The sequence below is a fragment of the Nerophis lumbriciformis genome, linkage group LG05, assembly GCF_033978685.3.
Source record: "Nerophis lumbriciformis linkage group LG05, RoL_Nlum_v2.1, whole genome shotgun sequence".
Taxonomy (NCBI): Eukaryota; Metazoa; Chordata; class Actinopteri; order Syngnathiformes; family Syngnathidae; genus Nerophis; species Nerophis lumbriciformis.
In genome coordinates this window covers 39,007,167-39,032,832 of record NC_084552.2, presented here as the reverse complement: position 1 = coordinate 39,032,832, position 25,666 = coordinate 39,007,167, and the positions used below count along the sequence as shown (strand labels likewise).

The window sequence follows — 25,666 nt, the reverse complement described above, 5'->3', positions numbered from 1 at the left end:
TACTTCCCTGGTATGGATACTATTGATACTACCCATAATACATTAAGTTGGATGTAGAGAACACACAAACCCTTGATTTAATAAATCACAATTATTGAAATTCAACGATTTGGTGCATTTGCAAACAGCTAAAATTATGTATAAAGCAAATTATAACCTGTTACTCAAGAATGTACAACAATTCTTCTCAACAAAAGAGGACAAATATAACGTTAGAGGAAAATCTAATTTAAAAATTTGTATGCTCGTACAACACTTTTTACTATATCAGTATGTGGAATTCAATTACGGAATGGACTACCCAAAGAAATCAAACAAACACCAATATGATTCAGTTTAAGAGACTGTTCAAACTACAAGTGTTCACAAAGTATCAGAACAAGAATTAGAACCCTTTTTTTTCATTGAGACAAAGATTATTTATGTATTTAATATTTTTTTGGTTACTATCGTATATTATTTATTCATTTTTTATTTGTTCACTGTTCTGTTACAGACAACAAGGAAATTGGATAAAAGTGCTATGGTATGAAAAGGGGTAGGATTAAATAAGCTCTGCTTCTTCCTACTCCTTTTCGGACGTGCTGTAATGAAACAACTGGAATTGTGTGATGCATTACATTGTATCGTATGCATGTTCGAAATAAACTGAAACTAAACTCAACTGAACCCTGGTATCAATATTATCTAGTTATCATTGATACTATCCTCGTATTGATACTACCCTGATATCACTACTATGATACTACGCAGGTATTGATACTACCCTGGTATCGTTACTATCAATTCTACCCTTGTATCTATACTATCTACCATGGTATCGTGGATCAGTGCACCTCCTGTTTTGAACGTTACAAAATGTAGCTGGTGTACCTAATTTTGTGACCTGTCACATTATGCACCCAGCAAACGCAATCTGTCACATGTCGATTATACCTTCAGCAAAAAAAAAAAATATTTTACCGCTGTAAACTGGAAGAGGTGAAGTAATCTTAGTCCACACACAGACACACACACACATGCAAACACGCACGCACACACACACACACACACACATCCACGTGCAGACGCGTTTGATGCAATCAGTACAGCTCGGTGATCCTTTGCGCCCTAACGATTGAGCTGTGGGCCGGTGGCGCGGCCCGTCGGCCGGCTCTGCCGCTGTGCATCTCATCAAGGTCCATTCATCACCTCGCTTCTTGTCTTCATCGCTGGCCCTCCATCACGGTCACCTCCCATTGACCTGCACACATGTGACACCAACATCGCCCCACACACACAAAAACACACACACACATTCACGTCATATGTTGCATGTTTACGTTGAAGCCTTCTATAGGATCTGTTGAACAAGACTTGGAGATGTACTTGCACTCGGAAGGTTTTTGCAAAATTTCCTGCAGATCAGCATGCAAATGACATGGCTGTTCACCATATTTCCATTAACTGGACCTGCGGCACGAAAAAGGAAAACATCTCTGCTGTCAGTTCATCCTTTGTGGTGGAATTTGAGTTTAGAAGGTCAATATTTATCTCCTCTCCCACACGAGTATGTGCGCGCACACACACATTCTTGTATGTGTTACCTTCTTAAGACCTCCGAAAAATGCCTACCTCTTTAGGACCACCCTTTCTAGATATATAAAGATTAGTATTTACAACATTAATAATATATATACATACTATGCAAATATAAAGAAGGTAAGCTATTAGTTTTTGTTTTTTAAATTTTGTAATTGGTTTTTAATCATCATTATTTACTTCAAGTCATTACAGTATGTCTCTGTATACATTTATTTTATTTTTTTATTAATTTTAGCCAAAGGTAGGTAGGTAGGTAGGTAGGTAGGTCTTTATTGTCATTGCACAAGTACAACGGAACTTTGTTTTCAGCACAAACTCGTTCAAGATTAGACAAACAGTGTACAGGGTTACAGAACAGGAACGCTGATGGGTCGCCATAAGGCGATGGGAAAAAGGTAAACGCAATCTAGATTGGCCCAGTCTGGAGTGTGGAAAAAACCTCAATAGCAAAGAACATATGCATATTACAACATCCATCTCGAGATATCTAGCAACAGAGAGGAGGGAGTGGGGGGCCATGGTGGTGATTTCGGTCCTAACTTGTTCACCGGTGGAAGATGGAAGGTACTTTTCCTTGTTGTTGTTGTCTCAAGAAGGGTAGAAATACACACACACACACACACACACACACACACACACACACACACACACACACACACACACACACACAAACGCAATCATGCTAATGGGAGTTAAACAGAAATTGGAGGCAAATGAATATCAATGCTCATTTGCAGGTTTTGATAACACAGCCACACCGACCCGTCTGGAGGTCAATCATTTTTAAAACAACAGTATGAGATAATTGTTATTCATTTGCTGTAGTTGTGTGTTAAGATGGGAAGTGAGGAAAATGACATTGTCGACGTTTTAAACTTTGCCTGAGAATTATTAGGACTACCATAAGCCCAACATAACTAGAGCACTGGAGGTGGTCACCATGGCAACAGTAAAGATGCTATTCCTGTTATTCTAAGCCAACACAATTACAGTTTAACTACCAGTGAGTGACTGGTAAGGAAATAATTTACATTACATTAAACAACCCCCGCAAACATTCCACACTCATCAGTCAAGCTGCAGGATTGGCGAGGGGAGCAGCAGAAGGTGCCGTCCCTGGGGGGGGGCATCGGCGGGTGTGCTCAACACGAGCGTAGTCCTAATCGTGCCGTTGTCTGCGTTCTGCTTGAGAGCATTCGCAGCCGCCGAGCCGGAGCACCTCGGGGTACCAGCCTGCTGCCGCTGCTATCTTGCTCCGTCTTTGTTTGTGCTTGTTCACGTTTGCTTCGCAGCGTCGATGAGTTCAGCCTCATTGCGCCATGTTGAGAAATTCCAGTTTGCGACTCCACAGAAGTCGAATGCAGACTTTTAGTGCGTTGCATTCCAAAGTGCTTCTTGGCCTGCTGCAGCTGCAGGGGAACCATCAGTCAACAGAGACCTGATCAATGCCATTGATTGGCAAACCGGTAGCTGGGATGCATCGCTTCCAGAGAACAATATGTCAGCATGTACTGAAAGTCAAAGGGGCCCGGCTGTGGAGTCTAAATGCAAAGCGAAGGCCTTTCCGGGATATTTGCTCCTGTCTTTGTGGAAGCGGTGACCATCTGCCGGAAAGCTTGGCGAGTTTGTTTGGGATTTGTCGAGCCTCTGCAGGAAGAACGGTCGCACAGAGGATGCTGGGTATGATGCCATGATGTATTTGTTGAGTTTTGTCTGGAGTTGTTGTCGGAGTTGGCGGCCAAGGTTCTCATGGGGGTAGGTGGTGCTAGATTGGTTGTCACGGCAACAGGCCATTTGACATCATCCACACCAGCGTGGATCATATTGATGGCCAATAGTGAATGGACATTCCTCAGTATCTAAACTATCACTCAATAAGCTAAACTATCATTCAATAAGCAAGTGTATACATTTGCCAGCATAGGGGAATCATCTGTTCTATAAAGACACGTTATGGTTTTTTTTATCAAGGATCTGTGCATCACTGGCATTTGATTTTGTGAATGTTCGACGTTTCTGTTTATCATTGGGGACAATTCTTGTTCTCTGGGATGTTTGCTATGTGCGACTTTTTTCTCATCTTGCACAAGAGTAAATCCACACAAATAATCCCTTGGTGTTTTCCAGCTTTATTCCGTCAAAGAGCGACATAACGCCTGATCTACTAAAAGGTTTGTGTGTATTAAAACACATGCAAACTTGATAGAGCATGCAAAGTTGGTTTATTAAAGCAAGGCAAGGTTATTCATAGAGCACTATTCGTACACAAGGCAATTCAAAGTGCTTTACGGAAAATTAAAAGAAGGCAAAAAATAAAAATATAAACTCATATTTCAAATTAAAATCAGAAAATACAATCATAATTAATTAAAATTAAAATCAATAGAATACTGTAGATCAAATAATTTCAGTTGCCATATGCACAATTAAATAAAAGTGTTTTTAGGCTAGATTTGAACATTGCCACGTTGAGGCCTGTCTCACAACTTTAGGAAGACTATTCCAGATTTTAGGAGCATAAAACTGAAACGCAGTTTCACCATGTTTGGTCCTGACTCTGAGCACCAGCAGGAGACCAATACCTGAGGTTCTCAGAGCTCGAAATGCTTCATATGGCTCTACAATGTCAGAGATGTACTTTGGCACAAGACCATGAAAAGACTTGTACACAGGGAGAGCTGTTTTGAAGTCCGTTCTCTGAGCAACAGGAAGCCAGTGCAGTGACCTTAGAACTGTACTATGGTCATATTTCCTGGTTCTAGTCAGGACTCGAGCAGCATGATTCTGGATGTACTGCAGCTGCTTTACAGCTTGTTTGGAGAGCCCAGTGAGAAGGCCATTAAGCAGTTTAACCTGCTGGAGACAAAGACATGGATTAGTCTTTTTAAATCTGATTTAGACATTATTCCTCTCTTTTTGGCAATGTTTTTCAGGTGATAGAAAGCTGCTGATGTTATTGACTTAATGTGGCAGTTAAAGTTCAAGTCTGAGTCCATTATTCCTCCTGAATTTCAAACCTGATCATTAGGTTTCAGGGAGAGGGTCTCATTGTCTTCTGCGGGCCAAAGACAATGATTTCAGTTTTGTCTGAGTTTAACTGAAGAACGTTGTTTTGCATCCACACACTGATCTGTTCGATGCCGCGACAAAGTGAATAAACAGGCCGACGCTGTCTTGCATTTTTATTTAGCACGTTTGAAATGTACGTGCAGACTGGCAGTTGCGCAGAAATGTTTGTGAGAAAGGAAGTGATCGCGCTGCAGCTCCGTCCTACATATGCCTGTCATTAATATGCACTGTCAAAAATCAAAAGTATTCGAGATAGTCTATTCAGCAATATTACGTTACAATTGTACAGTTGCTGGATGACTTAAAGGGGCTGTTTGCAACTTGCTGACAGTTACATGCAGCTGCGGCTTCCAAACATTTGATCGCTTGCCCGTACGTGCGTGCCGCTATGTGCATGTCACGTACGTAACTTTGGGGACTTTGGGGAAATATATGTGCTGTATGAACTTTGGGGAGGTGAGCGGTACTTTGGGCTGTGGGATTGAGTGTGTTGTGCAGGTGTTTGAGTTGTATTGGCGGGTTATATGGACGGGAGGGGGGAGGTGTTTGTTATGCGGGATTAATTTGTGGCATATTAAATATAAGCCTGGTTGTGTTGTGGCTAATAGAGTATATATATTCTTGTGTTTATTTACTGTTTTAGTCATTCCAAGCTGAATATCAGGTCCCACCCGCCTCTCACAGCATCTTCCCTATCTGAATCGCTCCCACTGCCCTCTAGTCCTTCACTCTCACTTTCCTCATCCACAAATCTTTCATCTTCGCTCAAATTAATGGGGAAATCGTCGCTTTCTCGGTCCGAATCGCTCTCGCTGCTGGTGGCCATGATTGTAAACAATGTGCAGATGTGAGGATCTCCACAACCTGTGACGTCACGCTACTCGTCTGCTACTTCCGGTACAGGCAAGGCTTTTTTATCAGCGACCAAAAGTTGTGAACTTTATCGTCGATTTTCTCTACTAAATCCTTTCAGCAAAAATATGGCAATATCGCGAAATGATCAAGTATGACACATAGAATGGACCTGCTATCCCCGTTTAAATAAGAAAATCTCATTTCAGTAGGCCTTTAACAGATCAGGCCCGTAGAGGGCAAAAGTAGGCAGTGCAGGGTCGCCATGACAACTACAAAGACGCTACTGACAAGCCAGTATGGCATTGACAATGCAGTAGTGATGTTTTGTTCACGTAATCTACTTGCTTTGTCGTCCCTTTTTTGTAGCCCCACCAGTGTACAACAATAGCATCCAAGAAAAATTATGTTTCCTAAAAATAGGACGTGACTCAGAAAGATGTTGATGCAACCCAGTGCCAGCCCTTACGACCATTTGCATTTGTTGGGAGATCCAAGGTGTAAGCAAAGAGCGAGGGAAATTACGTGTTGGACAAAGATATAAGCATTGTGTTATTTGACCTTGCTGTTTCTTCAACTGCAGATAAGCTGCCATACCAACCCATTGGCAGCTCAAGAAATAGAAATAAAAAAATTTATTTGATATTGCAGTTTTTTAAACCTTCTCAGGTGACTTCCATTTGGTGGTGACTCAAGTGGGAGCAGCAAAGGGCAGACGGCACAAAGTAGGCAGACATTAGGGAACTTGCTGCTTTCTACAGTCGTGTGGTTGCTTTTGTTCAAGTTAAATGCTGCTTTCTACGGCCAAAGGGCATTACTGTGCTTAAAGTGGTGCTCCTTTTGCTGGGTTGAAATGCCAAAGAGCTCTTGTGACTGAGCTCTGACTTCGACACATGAGACGTATTTGTACTATTGAATTTTTGGGCTTTCTTTGAAGCAGACGTCTACAAAGTTTTCAATTGCTTTTTATACACATTCATTTTTGCAGTCAAGAGCGAATATAATAGAAGGAAGTTAAAGCAATGATGGGGAATAATTGTGTGTTTTTGACTCAGAAGTGACACTGCAGACTTGATATGTATTGTGGTGAACACTATTTTATTACATCATATATTTTATAGAGCTGTCAAAAATAACGAGTGAACTCATGTGATTACTTAAAAATATTGCGTTAATCATGTATCAACGCAAATTTATCACCCAATTTATTTTGACCTCACATGCTCCTTTACTTGAATAGCGGATGGTTACCTGAAAGGTGGCGTGGGTTGTTGTACTGCCAGTGATCAGGTTAAAGGGGGACTGCACTTTTTTTTTTAATTTTGGCTATCATTCGCAATCCTTGTTTAAGACAAGCACATTTGTTTAAATGTTTAATGCATTTTAACTAGTAAAACAATGCGAGAAAAAGTCCGCTTTCTAATGGAGCCTTTAGGAGTCGCTCTATCTGCCTATAAAGCGCTTTAAAAATATCCAAACACTTTCATCATGGTTTTATATAGAAAACCAGTGAAGTTGGCACGTTGTGTAAATCGTAAATAAAAACCAAAAAACAAAGATTTGCAAATCCTTTTCAATTTGTATTCAATTAAATACACTGCAAAGATAAGATATTTAACTTTCGAACTAGTAAACTTAATTTTTTGCAAATATTAGCTCATTTGGAATTTGATGCCTGCATTAACATTTCAACGTGTTTTACAAGTGGCAAAAAAGACTGAGAAAGTTGAAGAATGCTCATCAAACAGTCCGTAATATCATCAAAAGTTTCAGACAATCCGGACAAATCACTGTATGTAAGCGGCAAGGCCGAAAACCAACATTGAATGCCCTTTCCATCCCTCAAGCGGTACTGCATCAAAAACCGACATCAATGTGTAAAGGATATCACCACATGGGCTCAGGAACACTTCAGAAAACCACTGCCAGTAACTATAGTTTGTTGCTACATCTGTAAGTGCAAGGTAAAACTCTACTATGCAAAGCGAAAGCCATTTATCAACAACACCCAGAAATGTCGCCGGCTTTGCTGGGCCCAAGCTCATCTTAGATGGACTGATGCAAAGTGGAAAAGTGTTCTGTGGTCTGACGAGTCTACATTTCAAATTGTTTTTGGAAACTGTGGACGTTGTGTCCTCCGGACCAAAGACTAAAAGAAGCATCCGAATTGTTATAGGCGCAAAGTTCAAACGCCAGCATTTGTGATGGTATGGTAGTGTATTAGTGGCCAAGGCATGGGTAACTTACACATCTGTGAAGGCACCATTAATGCTGAAAGGTACATACAGGTTTTGGAGCAACATATGTTGCCATCCAAGCAACGTCTTTTTCATGGACGCCCCTGCTTATTTCAGCAAGACAATGCCAAGCCTCATTCTGCGCGTGTTACAACAGCGTGGCTTCGTAGAAAAAGAGTGCAGGTACTAGACTGGCCTGCCTGTAGTCCACACCTGTCTCCCATTGAAAATGTGTGGCTCATTATGAAGCGTAAAATACGACAACGGAGACCCTGGACTGTTGAACAACTTAAGCTGTACATCAAGCAAGAATGGGAAAGAATTTCACCTGAAAATCTTCAAAAATTGGTCTCCTCAGTTCCCAAACGCTTACTGAGTGTTGTTTAAAGGAAAGGCCATGTAACACTGTGGTAAAAATGTCCCTGTGCCAATGTTCTTGTAATGTGTTGCTGCCATTAAATTCTAAGTTAATGATTATTTGCAAAAAAAATATTTAAGTTCGAACATTAAATATCTTGTCTTTGCAGTGTATTCAATTGAATATAAGTTGAAAAGGATTTGCAAATCATTGTATTCTGTTTTTATTTACGATTCACACAACGTGCTAACTTCACTGGTTTTGGGTTTTGTACATTCCGTAAGTATATATGTAATATAGTAATAATCACATAAATAATAAATTGTAATATTTACATATTTTGATCATTTTAAGCATACGTCAGCACATTAATTTCACAGACGTGACGTTCGCTTTTTCCTTCCACAACATCACTGATTACTGCAGACTTCATGAGAGACAACAAACACGATAAAACATCACTTACTGTACAATGTCTGCTTTCACTGGGATGCCAACTGATATGATGTTGATATATTTTAGTTTAGATAAAGAATGACTCGTAATCTTTGCTATGAGAAAAGGGGGTGGGACCAAGCGTTGTTTCGTGTCTTTCTCGCTATTTGCGGTTTTAAATTGGATACCAAAGTTGACCAAGTTGTGGGAATATGTCCTCATCCTTCTACTATCAAGGTGAGAGACATGATTTATGATCTAGAATAAACTGTCACAAGCTCCCACGCGAGGAAGCATCTTAAAAGCTAATGATGTCAATATAGCAGCACAAGCAAGTTAGCTCTTTGTGAGCTATAAATAGTTTGTCTGCGGTAGCGCTTATAATAACAATATCCCTAACAGTCGGTTAATATTCAGGCCACGAAATGTAAATGGAGTATTGTTGGTACTTTATGGGCGAAATAGAGGACCTCCCATTGACTCGATTGTAAACTGACTTTTATTTACATTTATTTACGAGTTAGAATGCATTGAAAAAAAAATGTATTAGGCTTTTTGTCTCTCAGAATGATTGCGAACGATGCAGTTCCCCTTTAATGCATACACAGCAGTTAAAAAATGAGTGACGAGACTTCGACAGATTTCGCCTCAAAATGCATACCTCGAAGGGACTTTAGATAAAACTGTTACCATGTTTTGAGCAAATATATTATGTATATTTATTAAAACATTTTAAAATTATGTTTGTGTATGATAATCTGACAAGAAAATTGCATTTTTTGTCAAAATATTGGGGTATTTTTTTAAAGTTATTAACATTTTTGCAATTAATTTACTGTAATTAATATTGATTATTCCCGATTCAAAATTATATTTAATCAGATTTTTTTTCAAATGACAGACGTAGTATTTTAGTGTGGCATCAATATAGTTTGACACCATATTTAAAGTTTCCAAAAAAAGATTGAGGGTTGCCCTTAGAACCACTAAGATGGCTTTAACTTAAGGCTGCATGTTTAAACACAATGTTGCTTTAAAGTGCAATAAACATAACACTTGATGGGGAAAAAATGAGTTTTTTCAGCATCTCTGGGTAGCAGTGATGGAGCACACCACTTAGACTATGTTATTTTAAATAACTTTGTTTCATTGCTTTAAAAGTGGTCATTCGCCGCTCAAGAGTTGTTTTTCATCTGGCCTTGCAATCTGCCTTGCTATTTTACTCTGCAGCACAGCATGTCATCAAAAACAATACAATGAAATATCTTCTTTTTTTTTCCGCAGACATTCGCGACCGCAGGAAAAAGCCGGTGATGCTGTTCATTCACGGAGGCTCCTACATGGAAGGCACTGGAAACATGTTTGACGCCAGCGTGCTCGCCGCCTATGGCAACGTCATCGTGGTGACCATGAACTATCGTCTTGGGGTGCTGGGTGAGTGGAGCGAAGGTTTTTTTCTCTGTTGAAATCTGTAGCTGCGGGAAGAAAAAAAGTCACTTTTGAATAAATTAATGAGATCTTTTTTTATAAAGTCTGATCTTATGGTTATAGTTTGTAATGTATATAAAGTACTGTAGGCATAGTTTTTAATAATAGCAGCTGGAAGGTCTTTATAATTGCTGTTTTGGAACACTGACTCTCATCTGCATTCCATTACCTGATGCTTGGCAAAGCACCTTTTTTTGCTAACTCTTCAACTATTACCACTTTATGCAATAAAAATAATGTAATGATAACAATAATGATTTCAAAAAGAAAATGCAAAAAAATGTGTGTATATTTTTAATTTAACTTGTCAGAGTTGTTCAACGAAATTGTTGTTTAGGGGACCACGTTTTCCAGAAAGCTAAGAACCGGGGAACCAGACTTTTCCCTTCACTATTACTGTTATTTTATATATTCCGGAGAAACAACATCTTTTACAGTAGACATTTGGTTTTGGTCTGTTTTGTCAGAGTTACAGGCGTACTCTGCTCTTTTTAGGGACATTCTGCAAACAAGCCTTGTTCACACTAGAGGTCAATTCCAATTTTTTTTGCCCATATGTTACCTGTATCTCATTTTTTTTATGTCAATGTGAACAGTGCAATTCTAAATTTTTCAAAGTCCTCTTTCGTATGTGGCTATAAATCGGATATGTACAGTTGTGGTTAAAAGTTGACATACACTTGTAAAGAACATAATGTCATGGCTGTCTTGAGTTTCCAATAATTTCTACAACTCTTATTTTTTTGTGATAGAGTGATTGGAGCACATACTTGTTGGTCACAAAAAACATTCATGAAGTTTGGTTCTTTTATGAATTTATTATAGTCTACTGAAAATGTGACCAAATCTGCTGGGTCAAAAGTATACATACAGCAATGTTAATATTTGCTTTTGACTTTGGCAAGCTTCACTGCAATAAGGCGCTTTTGGTAGCCATTCACAAGCTTCTGGCAAGCTTCTGGTTAAATTTTTGACCACTCCTCTTGACAAAATTGGTGCAGTTCAGCTAAATATGTTGGTTTTCTGACATGGACTTGTTTCTTCAGCATTGTCCACATGTGGTTTAATGGGGTTTAAGTTAGGACTTTGGGAAGGCCATTCTAAAACGTTAATTCTAGCCTGATTTAGCCATTTATTTACCACTTTGACATGTGTTTGGGGTCATTGTCCTGTTGGAACACCCTACTGCGCCCAAGACCCAACCTCCGGGCTGATGATTTTAGGTTGCCCTGAAGAATTTGGAGGTAATCCTCCTTTTTCATTGTCCCATTTACTCTCTGTAAAGCACCAGTTCCATTGGCAGCAAAACAGGCCCAGAGCATAATACTACCACCACCATGCTTGACGGTAGGTTTGGTGTTCCTGGGATTAAAGGCCTGACCTTTTCTCCTCCAAACATATTGCTGCAAATTGTGGCCAAACAGCTAAATTTTTGTTTGATCTGACCACAGAACTTTCCTCCAGAAGCTCTTATCTTTGTCCATGTGATCAGCAGCTAACTGTAGACGAGCCTTAAGGTGTCGCTTCTGGACCAAGTGCTTCCTTCTTGCATGGTAGCCTCTCAGTCCATGGTGATGCAAAACACGCTTGACTGTGGACACTGACACCTGTGTCCCAGCAGCTTCCAATTCATTGCAGACCTGCTTTTTGGTGGTTCTTGGTTGACTCTTGGTCATGCTGACCAATTTTCTCTCAGCAGCAGGTGATAGCTTGCGTTTTCTTCCTGATTGTGGCAGTGACAAAAAATAAAAATTCTCCCCCACCCCCGGGACAAATTTTCAAGCATTGACCGGTCCGCAGTTACAAAAAGGTTGGGGACCACTGCCTTGAGGAACGTCTCAGTTATGTAAATCACGAGTTTGGACGCCAGTGTTCTATGTTTGTTTGCAAGGTTAATAGTCAATGCAGGGATCTGCCAATGTGTTTATAGTGAGCCAAGTTCCTCTATACCAGTGTTTTTCAACCACTGTGCCGCGGCACTAGTGCCGTGAGATACAGTCTTGTATGCCGTGGGAGGTTATCTGATTTCACCTATTTGGGTTAAAAATATTTTTTGCAAACCAGTAATTATAGCCTGCAAATTAAGTGTGGTTGTTGAGTGTCTGCGCTGTCTAGGGCTTGGCAGAATAATCATGTAATACTCTTCCATATCAGTCGGTGGCAGCCGACAGCTAATTGCTTTGTACATGTCGGAAACAGCGGTAGGCAGCGTGCAGGTAAAAAGGTATCTTATGCTTAAAGCAAAAATAAACAAAAGGTGAGTGCCCCTAAGAAAAGGCATTGAAGCTTAGGGAAGGCTATGCAGAACAAAACTAAAACTGAACTGACTACAAAGGAAACAAAAACAGAATGCCGGACGACAGCAAAGACTTACTGTGAAGCAAAGATGGCGTCTACAATGTACATCTGAACATAACATGACAATTAACAATGTCCCCACAAGAAGGATAAAAACAACTGAAATATTATTGATTGCTAAAACAAAGTAGATGCGGGAAATATCGCTCAAAGTAAGACATGACACTGCTACAGGAAAATACCAAAAATAGAGAAAAAAAGCCACCAAAATAGGAGCGCAAGACAAGAACTAAAACACTTCACACGATTCATACCATATCAGTAAGTGGCAGCCGGTAGCTAATTGCTTTGTAGATGTCGGAAACAGCGGAAGGCAGTGTTCAGGTAAAAAGTTGTCTAATGCTTAAACCAAAAAATAAACAAAAGGTGAGTGCCCCTAAGAAAGGGCATTGAAGCTTATTGAAGGCTATGCAAAACGAAACACTACACACAGGAAAACAGCAAAAAACTCAAAATAAGTCACGGCGTGATGTGACAGGTCGTGACAGTACACCTATTTTGAGACAAGAGCATAGTGATGCATGCTTGGTTATGGTTTAAAGTCATATCCAACAATTGCGACAACGACTTTTTACTGTCAACTGAGTTTAGTTTTTTTTAATGATTTCTGCTGGTGGTGTGCCTTGGCTCAAAAAAGGTTGAAAAACACTGCTCTATAAAATAGGAGCACTCCAGTGTTTTTAGGAATTTGCTACAAAAAAACTCGGGGAGCTGGTCTGACGTCATTACCGGGCCGGATTTGGCCAGCGGGCCGCCAGTTGAATAGACCTGCTCTAAGTGCTCAACATCAGGCATATAGCACAGTACGAAGTATCCCCAAGTACCAAAACATTATGCCGCCTGATGTGATGATTGTATTGGCATGGTTCCAATTACTGTACAACCGCAATATTAATGATAATAGTAATTTTCTGTGCACAATAGCACTATGGATGTAAAATGTGGTCTCAGCGCTCACATGATTATACAGACTGATGTAGAAATCATATTTAAAGGCCATAATGCTAATGCTAACCGCTTAACACTAACGCCGTGTGCTAATATGGCAAAGTCGGCGCCAGGGCGGGCTCCTGAATGAATAAAGAGGCAGCGTAATGGCGGGCCGAGCAGCAGGCGTGCCTTCGCCATCGAGTGTGTGTATGTGCAGGGAATTCTGCTGCGCTAAATACGTTACAGACCGCCCAGCGCTTGACCTCACACTGGCGGTGGCGGTGACAGACGGCATTAGAAGAAAAAAAAGCCTCACGCGTAGGGACGTGAAGATGAAAGTGAGACGACGCATCCATTCGCACATGATCAATGACAGCGAGAGCAGAGGGCATCAAAGCACACACACACACACACGAAGATGAGGGTGAGAGATGAGAGAAGTGACAGCAGGAGAGAGATGAGAGGGAGGCCAGAGAGCATGGAGGGGGGTGAGATTTGCCTGTCGCGCTAAAAATAAAAGCCGCAGAGTGTGCAGCGGTGCTCGCGTCTCATGTTGTGTGCACTCATGAGGACATGTGTGTGTTTGGATATGGCGTCCTTGCTATGATAATGGGATTTTTTCCGTGACGTGAGTCCACCTCTGATGCTCCACATACAAATGTTGTGCAAACCTCCTGAATTCAGTGAATGAAGAATGAATGTATGCTCAATGCTTCCCACAGTGACCACTTAATGCATTAGTGGGACTGTGTGTTGCCGTGTGAGAGCAACCTGACCTGACCAGAGAAGATATGGAGACGCACAAGCTGAACGGTTCAAGCCCACCATGTGCACGTTACACAACCCGGCAGTCGCTATGGCAACCCCTGGAAGAATTGATGCTTCCTCTCGACTGAATAGGAGAGATGTGACTGGCGACACACAAGCGCACTACGCTGTGCTGTGCTCGCTAATGGAGCTTATCCTTGTGGTTTTCTTTTGTGTCATTATTCTGAAGCTTACACTATCACCCCTCACAGTATCATCAATAGAAGAAAGCCAACTTTAGAGTAATCAGCGTACAGCTTGTATAGCAGTATAGATTTACTATATGCATTGAAATTAAGACACACACACATTGTATTGTACTGTATTTTATCACACAAGTGAGCAGCAAGATAATTATGACTTGTAAATATTGGTGTCATGGTCTGGGGCGGTATGAGTGCTTCCAGCTCTCAGGAGCTGCAGTTCATTGAGGGTCAAACCTGAACTCCAACATTAGGGCCGCCCCTAGACTTTGAAACAAGATTTTGTTTGTCGTAAACAGTTTTGTATGCTCCACTTATGTTACATTTATAATTAATAATTCCCACTTTTCATAAATTCCTTTACCACAGCCAATTGACAGGGATAAAAAAGGGTTTACTGCCTGAGTGTGTGATAAAAGTCACAACCAACAAAACGCAGGTCAAGTATGTTTGTAATTAGATATTAAGAATCAATGTTTTGCAAGTTATGTTAGGATTGTATTTATTATACATAATCACGTATCAACAATAAACAAAAAAATACATTGACAATTTCAATTCAGCTCAATTCATTATGTTGAATGATTATGTTTATATTCCAGATAATGTCCAAAGCTTATAGAAAAAGGTAAAAAATAAGTTGATAGGTACAAGGGGGAAGAAAAAAAATGTTTGGTATCTCCTACTGAAGTGAAGCCAATTCAAAACTGCTTCTGTATTAATTGAAAAAGTAAACAAAACACAATAAATGGGTAAAAACTATGGATAAATATTTGTTGGGGCAGTATAGCTCGGTTGGTAGAGTGGCCGTGCCAGCAGCTTGAGGGTTGCAGGTTCGATCCCCACTTCCGCCGTTGTGTCCTTGGGCAAGACACTTTACCCACCTGCTTCCAGTGCCACCCACACTGGTTTAAATGTAACTTAGATATTGGGTTTCACTACGTAAAAGCGCTTTGAGTCACTAGAGAAAAGCGCTCTATAAATATAATTCACTTCACTTTAGACATATGTTTAAGGAAAAGATTCGGCTACAATAAAAAATCTTAAATAGTACAGTGGTTTTAAAAAATATGGCTGCAAATCCATCACAATGTCGGCGTTTAAAGCAATGCTAAATTAGCAATTATTCAATGGGCTTTTGAATGAACGCAGCTGCGTTGATGCTAAACCGAACTAGAAACTATTATAAAAAACGTGTCTCACCACTGAATTAAAGTTTAGTAGAAACAAAAGGAGGTATTTTAGTCCATCAAAATAGAACAGGCAAACACCTGCAGAGCACTACGACCACTTTGATTAGCTCCTGTGACATTAGCCACATCCCGTAGGCCCCTTTGGTGATTGTGGCCCTAAACAACTGTGTAGTGTTCATGCCAGGGGCCGGCCCTGTCCAACATACAGTATAGTGTGAAATCGTGAAGCAGAAACTGGACCGCGGGGCAGTTTTCCATCATGATAAGGAGTGTAAAAACACCTCCAAGATCAATCAATCAATCAATCAATGTTTATTTATATAGCCCTAAATCACACAAGTCTCAAAGGGCTGTACAAGCCACAACGACATCCTCGGTACAGAGCCCACATAAGGGACGTCGATGTGAATGACTATGAGAAACCGCATATGTGGGTAATCCCCCCTCTCTAGGGGAGACCGAAAGCAATGGATGATAAGTTCCTTGCTGAGGAATCTGAAGGTGATGGAGAGTATCCTCCAGAGCACCTGTGGGGCCTCCTTAAGCAGAACGAAGGAAGGTGTAGGAGTGCAAAGTTGCATGTGCATCTGATAAGGCAGTGCTATAAAACAATAACAAAAATATGCATGCCATGGACATAATGTAGACATGTTCACTGTGAGGTGGACTCACTTGTGTTGCAGATTTATATGTATATATACACTATATTGCCAAAAGTTTTTGGACACCCATCCAAATGATGAGAATCAGGTGTCCTAATCACTTGGCCCGTGTACAGGTGTATAAAATCAAGCACTTAGGCATGGAGACTGTTTCTACAAACATTTGTGAAAGAATGGGCCGCTCTCAGTGATTTCCAGCATGGAACTGTCATAGGATGCCACCTGTGCAACAAATCCAGTCATGAAATGTCCTCGCTCCTAAATATTCCAAAGTCAACTGTCGGCTTTATTATAAGAAAATTGAAGAGTTTGGCAACAACAGCAACTCAGCCACGAAGTGGTAGGCCACGTAAACTGACAGAGATGGGTCAGCGGATGCTGAAGTGCATAGTGCAAAGACTTTCTGCACAGTCAGTTGCTACAGAGCTCCAAACTTCATGTGACCTTTCAATTAGCCCACAAACAGTACGCAGAGAGCTTCATGGAATGGGTTTCCATGGCCGAGCAGCCATATCTAAGGCATACATCACCAAGTCCAATGCAAAAGGAGGAGACGCCTTCTCTGGAATGATGAATGATGCTTTTCCATCTGGCAATCTGATGGACGAGTCTGGGTTTGGAGGTTGCCAGGAAAACGGTACATTTCAGAATCAGAATCAGAATCAGAATCAGCTTTATTGTCATTACGCAAGGTAACGAGATTGAGGCCATTCCATACAGTGCGATGTGTGCATGCTAGAAAAACAATGTGCAAATATATAAAAATATAAAAAATGTAGAAGTGCAATGAATATGGTGTGAAATGAATATATACATGAAAAAAAACAAAAAAAAAAACAGACTGTATTGTGCCGAGTGTGAAATTTGGTGGAGGAGGAATTATGGTGTCGGGTTGTTTTTCAGGAATTGGGCTTGGCCCCTTAGTTCCAGTTGAATGAATACTCGAGGATACCAAAACATTTTGGACAATTCCATGCTTCCAACCTTGTGGGAACAGTGTGGAGCGGGCCCCTTCCTCTTCCAACATAACTGTGCACCAGTGCACAAATCAAGGTCCATAAAGACATGGATGACAGAGTCTGGTGTGGATGAACGTGACTGGCCTGCACAGAGTCCTGACTTGGACCCAATAGAACACCTCTGGGGTGAATTAGAACGGACACTGAGAGCCAGGCCTTCTCGACCAACATCAGTGTGTGACCTCACCAATGCGCTTTTAGAAGAATGGTGGAAAATTCCTATAAACACACTCCGCAACCTTGTGGACAGCCTTCCCAGACGAGTTGAAGCTGTAATAGCTGCAAAAGGTGGACCGACATCATATTGAACCCTATGGGTTTGGAACGGGATGGCACTTCAAGTTCATATGTGAGTCAAGGCTGGTGGCCAAATACTTTTGGCAATATAGTGTATACTATATATACTGCTACATCCACTTTTTCAGTGACACTTTACTCACCTTTGAGTCCTCACTTGAAGCTCTGTAAAACACATGTAAATATGTGTTTGTTTGTGAGTTCATCATTAACTGCCTACCGTCTGTCTTCCTCTTTTCCTTTCTTTAATCTCCACTTTCGCTGCAGGCCCCACCACCACTCCAGAAAAAGCGGAGTTATGGGACAAATTACGCGGATGCATGTTCCTCTTGTCAAACCGTGCGCGTTGTTAGCAGGGAGCCACCGGCCCGCTAATAGTCGGGGATGGATCATCATTATGCCGGCATGACAGCCCCTTTTGAGTCATTACGCGGCGCTCCTGAAATAATGCCAGTGGGGAGTACGCTACTTTGGGGAGCCAAAGCGTGCATGAGTTAGTGAATGTAAACAAAGAGGAAAAATAGTCAACCTTGGAACTACAACAAGAAACCATGCACTACTGGAAATAATGTGTGCTTGGCTTCTACCCCTCTGTGAAATCTGTCCACAAGATTGTGTAGTCTCACTGGGAATTTGGTCGCATTAGTCAGGTCAGAGGTCACTGTTCTTCTCCAAGCTCATCCGAGCGTGCCTTTATGGAACTTGCTGTGTGCACTGGGAATACAAAAAGGTTATTCCTCAAGCATACAATAGCTGGGTTGCATATGACGTCACGTCAGTTTTTCTACTTTGCGGCTTGCTTCACACGATGGTCAAGCAGCTTGAGCGTAGCATTAAAACAAGTGAGAGTAAGTGTGCCGTTTGAGCAGAAAATGCCGTATTGCTGTTCTGTTCTTGGGTGTTCCAGTCGTTCAAATAGAGAGATAGGAAAGAACTTTCATAGAATCCTGAAAGAAGTGGTTCATAAAGATAATAAAGTCAGGGGAAAAAACAAAAGTGCGCCAAAGGATATGGTTCTTTAAAATATCACTTCCATCATCTCGGACCATGCTCGTGTCTGCAGTGATCACTTTGTAAAATGTTTGTTTGAACATTTGATTTGTTTGAGAAACTTTCTGTGATGCAATCCACTTTATTCTCTACCATATTAGTAGGGTTTGATACCAGAATCAAACGTAAAAAAAGAACAAGAGATCACATTAGTTTGTGTTCTTTTGTGGTTGCTATGCCTAAATATAACTACGAAGACGTGGTTGTGCAAATAAACTAACGTCATGTTAAGTCCTCGTAATAAATATTGTAATTGTTGGTCCAATCCACCGTATTTTCATAACAGAAGCTAAAAGCGTAGTTGTTGTTGTGCAGGAAAGCCAAGTGCTTTTATTCGACACTGATGACCACGTTATAGCGTCTTTGGTGATATTTGTTACCATCAAGAAAATATATTTACTAGTATTAATAAATTAGATAAATAAATTACTCGTCGGCTCAACAATATAAACTATATCTCGATATCGCTAGCAAACATTGGTGAACAACAGGGACATCTATAGCTAAATAATGTAGCAGGAAATGAACTGCAAAAAAAGTATCCTTTTTTTCATTAGCGTCACGATCACTGCAGCACGGCACTCGAAATACGTTAGTTCGCGATGCACGAATAAGTCCAACTTTGACTTTCACGGATTAATGTTTAATTTATGGACCACTCTAGATGTGAAAACATTATGTGCCTCCAATCTTTTCTTCTTTAAATACCGTAAGTGTAAAATTAAATCCATTCAATTCCATTTTAAATATGTTTTTCATGATCGCTCATATATTTACCTCTAAAACCAAATTTGCACTGATTCAAGTAAATAATCAGCAGCAGAATGGGGCTCTAGATGTGTCTCTAGGTCATGTTATTGCAACCTAGCTATTGGTAGTTGGGTCGAGTACAACACCTGATTGATATAATAATTTAACTTAATTGTGTCTCTGCAGTCAGAAACGACATATTGCGTCAGGATGCTTGAGTGCTGCCTACTCAGTGTCGCGCTGCAGGATAGGCCCTGCTGATCAGATGGGAACAAAAGAGTTGTCGAGTTAAGAGTGAGTGTCTGGGATAGCTTGTCCTTTAATGCATCTCCCCGCCCCAAACAAGCAGTGTGAGGTTGCTCTTTCGCCCAGGTTGCAGAGGCGGCTCTCAGTTGAGAGTGACACGGAATAAGTGGTAGCCTACATTTCTACTGGTAGCTTAAAATCACAGCTTCGGAATCACGAAGATGATACCTTTCACAAATGAACCGGGGATAAGGTACGATACCGGTACTCAATGTTACCAACTTTCGGTATTTTTGTGTGTGTTCGTGTGTTGATATGTCATTTTGACATTTAACAGTGAGCTGATAAAGATAACTGTGCTTGTAATATCTTGTTTTCTTACATTTTAGAGTCTCATTTGCAAGTAGACTTTGCATGCAGTTGCAATTCCAGCATGTTAGATGACAGTAGTGAATAGGCTGTGGTTTGTTGCCTAGTCTTTTTAAATGTAGTTTTTTGTTGCTTCCTACAAAGTGTGTGTACTGTAAGTTTTGTACCCATTTTACACCAGCTGTTGGATTGTAACGTGCATCATAAGTGTAGTTTTCATTACCAAATTTGGAGGGGAGGTGAAAAATCATTATTGCTAATCAGTAGCATGTATATGTAAAATCCAATGTAAATTAGGATTGAGCTAAAGCATTTTGGGAAATGGAGCCTTACTGTACCTTTGAGTGTTTTCTATCAGGCGCACTTGTTTTGGTGGAATGGGAAGCTGCGACATTACTTAAAGGCTGTCTGACGGGGTTCTTTGTGCTAGTTTTCCTGCCAAGTGTTTTTTAGCCACCGGACGTGACTCAACAAAAGGTATCAAAATATTAGACTGTATGTGAATCGACACCCAGTGGTACCGACGGAATTTGGTCGGTGCCTATAAAAGTGCTAAAATAGTGCTCCTTTATAAAGACATTTTTATTTACAATTATCTGTGTCTTACAGTATCTGCGTTGGTGTTGAATGCGATTAGATACAATTTATTTAGACCTGTTTTGTGTTCTGTACTGTCTGTGCGTTTATTCAGCAGTGGCTTCAAAGTCAATGACATTAAACACCTGTAGGGGGAGTCCTGAGACGAAAACAAGGCCCAATTGTTGCTACTTTAGTGCCAGTTAAAAATGTGGTGAAAGTAAAAACTCCGGCTCGTCAGTTCATTCCCCTGCCCATCAAGTAAGCGGGTTTATTTAAAACATGTTTTTTATTTCTTTAACCTATGCGATGATGCTATGCTTTGAAAGCTGCTGGTACTATTTCAGCACTTCCGAGTTAGCATGTCATATTGCTCCCCACTGCCATATTTGGCGAGGTCATAGTTGAATAGATTTTTATCGAAAAGCAATGTTGTTGTTGTTTACCCGCCCAACACTTGACATCACAACCCCTGATGTGTACCAGTGGCCTTCCAGCACATTCTACACACTCCTGCTTATTTCTGCATCATTTCTCATTTTCCTGCTCACTGCCTTCCCTATTCTCGCTCAGCCCATTACTCCTTCTGCCTTTTTCCATCCCACACCGCCGCATCCATTACATATGATCCGGAGATCATGAGACAGTGCCATGTGGGAGGCTCTGTCCTGAATCGCAGGATGACACCTTGGCGTGAAGCCTGGCCATCACTGCTATATCATGCAATCGGGCGATTGGAGCACTTAGGGCCAGGAAAGCACGTACGCGCCATTACTCATGTCTTGTGCGGGAGAACACGCGCTGGAGACAATATGACCGCTCATGAAGACAATTTGCAAGGTGAGGTCAAGGAGAGGAGGATAGCTGCTTGTAATCATCAGATAGTTACATTAATACCTCGCTGAATGTTGTTATACTGTCAAACTATGCAGCTGTTTGACGCTGAATGGAAGAAAATCAAAATGACAGATGTTGGAAAGGACAACTGATATGTCAAAAATATAAATACACTTAAAAATGGATAGGAGCAACTTGTAAGACATTTTTTATGAAGGCTGAGTTAAGAAATACAAAACATTCTTGCTGTGCTTTCTATAGTGCGTTTGTCCTAGTGGTCACGCTGGTATTTTTGCCTTGGGATCAATGGCTGCACATCCAGTGAAGAGTATTTTCACAGAGCATGGGATATATTGTGTGACTTAACACAAATATTCCAATTTAATAAGTAGGTTATCTTTAAATTCTTCTATTTTCACCTGCTTAGATTTCACCAAACGTTTCTAAAATATATGTTGTGTACAGGACGAGGAGATGGCACAGACAACAGGGGCGTGGTTAAATCTCTATATTTAATTATTATATATGCACAATATATAATAATAATCAGGAATGAAGTGTGACTAAATTCAACAGTGTATGGTGTGTGACTATGTGTGGGAATTAATTGCTGAGTGTTACCGTGAGTGTTGAGCGAGGACCAATCAAACACGAAGAGGGAGAAACACAGAGAGAGAGTATATCATAGAGCTAGACAGGTTTGGCTTATTGTACAGGATAGGTAGCTACGTTCTGGCCCGGGATAGCAGGTTGTGCAGGCTTATGAAGGCGGTCCTCTGATCAGCCACAGGTGCGCTGATTGCTGATGATTGATTGCAGCCGCTTGCTGCAGCAGGACTGACACGCGCCTGTCATGCTCCTGGAAGTGCGCAGTCATCTCTGCAAATGAGTGCGCATTGGCATGCGCCCGGACCGTGACTATATACTTTTAAAGACATTTTGTGACATTAAGTGACGTAACTCAAATATTCTAAATTTAAATGCCATCTACCGGGTTGGATTTGTAGTTAATTTTTATATTCTGCTATTTCTAATATCTTCGATTCAACCAAAAGCTTCCAAAATATATTTGTAAAGAAAAGTTGTGACATATTAAAAGGACGTAACTCAAATATTCCAAACTGAATGCCATCTCCGAAGGGTTTTTAGTTCATTTTTATATTCTGCTATTTTTACCATTTTTAAATTTGACCAAAAGCTTCTACAATAAACTTTTAAAAAGTAGTCACATACACAAAAGTAAGCAGAGCAACACTGGTAGTCTATGTAGCTTCACATTTGAGCTCCAGCTCACATGCTAGCAGGCCGAGGCCTTCTTCAGTCTCGTTCTGCTCGTTTGGTGCGCACCAATGTTCAAACTTGACCAAACAAACCAGACCAGCAGAGCAAACGCACCAGAGTTCCCTTGAACCGAACCGAGCACGACTCAGCTGCCTGTGCACGTCTTACATGTGTAAACACAATGTGGTGACTCTGTGGTAAAGGGGGCGGGCGGGGGAAGACAAAGAGGGGTTGTTTGGTTCCAAGTGGCGTTTGAGCAGATGTGAGTAGCGGAAGAAGCAAATTGGACTTGGCTCCTGATCTGACAGCTTGGCACTCGTCTTTTTCCTTCTCCCTTTCCTGTCCTCCACGTCAGGTCAGTAAATTGACTGCAGGCCAAGGATGGGGATAAAATGAGGTCATATGTATTTTATACTAAGGTCTTGATCATACTGCAGGTCAATTCTGATTTTTTTTTTTTTCTTACTATATGTGACCTGTATCGGATTTGTTCATGTCAATGTGAACAGTGCAATTCCGAATTTTTCAAATTCAACCTAGGCCTCTTTCGTATGTGAATAGAAATGGGATATGTATGCGATGTGATTGCAGTCTAAATGCTCGGGCCACTTTCATCCGACCAATACGTCATCAAAAAGCAATCAGCATAATAATTATTCGTCAAAACAGATGGCTGCAAAATAAGTAGTTGACAAATGAGCCGAAAACAGACGAGAATAATGTTAAAGGAACGTACGTCAATGTTCTACCACTGCTCGCCCACACGCTCTTCTGAACAAATGTCGAAGCAAATGTCCCACAAACTGTGCGAGACAAAATGCTTGCCCTCTTCCTTCTTAAATTTCTACCAATAATTTGGTACAGAAATGTTGACTTTGAATGCACAAAACCTTTGGAATTGCCACAAAAGCGCCAGGACTGAGACCTACTAAAATTGGAGCCATGTTTACTTCTGCACGTGGGTCAGATTGTGTTCTAATTAAAGATAAAAAAAATTTGCAATGTGAACGACTACATAAAAAGATCACATTTGACCACAAAATCAGAATTGGACATGCCCTGCAGTGTGAACAAAACCTGAATGCTAGATGTGTAACAGTTCGTTTTAACGATTTAAATCAATATTTATGGTTGCTGATATGATTCAGGGACAATCTCATTTTTTTAGACCGATCTGAAATGATTCAGTGAGTTGAAATTTTTTAGCAAAACAAATTAACCAGTGTGACTGTGAAATAAATACTAAATACTGGAAAATGCAGGTGATGTTTCTTACATTCCTGTTATTTCTTGTAACAGAAATGAATTATTGATACAAACAAGCAAGTAAACAACAATTAATGGCCATTGCAATGACATCTGATTTGAAGAAAGTGCAACCAACACTTTATGTTTAATTAACAGGAGGAAATGTTTTCTGCTCATATTTTCTACATTCAAGCAATTTTCAAAAAAACATTGGTAACCGACATTTTAACAGTAGATTTACCCGCCAAATAAAGTTCCCCGACCCGGCCCTACAGTATCTGTTTTCCATCCTGGCGTCACCGATGAATGACAGTGTCCCTAAGCCTGTATGCCCCCTCATCCCCGTTGATGGTGTTGTCCCCTTGCTTTTAAATGGCCATTGCCTCCTTCATCCATCTCTTCTATGTATTCATTTTTCATCAAATGACTTCTCCTGTGTCCTGGAAGTCGGTGCTTCGCCTTAAAGGGGAACATTATCACAATTTCAGAATTGTTAAAACCATTAAAAATCAGTTCCCAGTGGCTTATTATATTTTTTTAAGTTTTTTTTTAAATTTTACCCATCACGCAATATCCCTAAAAAAAGCTTCAAAGTGCCTGATTTTAACCACCCGTCCATTTTCCTGTGACGTCACATAGTGAAGCCAACACAAACAAACATGGCGGAAAGAATAGCAAGCTATAGCGACATTAGCTCGGATTCAGACTCGGATTTCAGCGGCTTAAGCGATTCAACAGATTACGAATGTATTGAAACGGATGGTTGTAGTGTGGAGGCAGGTAGCGAAAATTAAATTGAAAAAGAAACTGAAGCTATTGAGCCATATCGGTTTGAACCGTATGCAAGCCAGACCGACGAAAACGACACGACAGCCAGCGACACGGGAGAAAGCGAGGACGAATTCGGCGATCGCCTTCTAACCAACGATTGGTATGTGTTTGTTTGGCATTAAAGGAAACTAACAACTATGAACTAGGTTTACAGCATATGAAATACATTTGGCCACAACATGCACTTTGAGAGTGCAGACAGCCCAATTTTCATCAATTAATATATTCTGTAGACATACCCTCATCCGCGCTCTTTTCCTGAAAGCTGATCTGTCCAGTTTTGGAGTTGATGTCAGCAGGCCAGGGAAGCTAGGGTTGATAGGGGGTTTAGCTCGCTCGTCTGCGGGAACAAACCGCCATTGCTTGCCGTGCTACCGAGGTCCTTTGTCCCTGAATTGCTCACACACTCCGGCAGATTCAATGGGGGTCTGGCGACAGATTTCTTTGACTTTATCGTTGGAAATGCATCTGCTTTGAGTGTCGCAGGATATCCACACATTCTTGCCATCTCTGTCGTAGCATAGCTTTCGTCGGTAAAGTGTGCGGAACAAACGTCCAATTTCTTGCCACTTTCGCATCTTTTTACTGGTGCAACTTGAATCCGTCCCTGTTCGTGTTGTTACACCCTCCGACAACACACCGACGAGGCATGATGTCTCCAAGGTACGGAAAACTGTCGAAAAAACGGAAAATAACAGAGCTGATTTGACTCGGTGTTTGAGAAAATGGCGGATTGCTTCCCCATGTGACGCCACGTTGTGACGTCATCGCTCCAAGAGCGAATATTAGAAAGGCGTTTAATTCGCCAAAATTCACCCATTTAGAGTTCGGAAATCGGTTAAAAAAATATATGGTCTTTTTTCTGCAACATCAAGGTATATATTGACGCTTACATAGGTCTGGTGATAATGTTCCCCTTTAACTTGATCAGCTGTCACTTCCTTTGTGGCTTAAAGTTGTGTTGCGACTTTATATTTATGTGTTGT

At 40.8% G+C, this 25,666-nt stretch overlaps 1 protein-coding gene across 5 annotated transcripts in view; it reads left to right on the top strand.

The window, feature by feature from the left end:
- Positions 1-25,666, top strand: part of nlgn2a (neuroligin 2a) — a 440,867-nt gene that overhangs the window by 348,063 nt on the left and 67,138 nt on the right. For all 5 annotated transcript variants that reach the window (XM_072913207.1, XM_061960378.2, XM_061960372.2 and 2 more), the window contains one exon: positions 9,820-9,969. In XM_072913207.1, the coding sequence (XP_072769308.1) occupies positions 9,820-9,969 (150 nt within the window). The remainder of the gene's footprint in view (positions 1-9,819; positions 9,970-25,666) is intronic.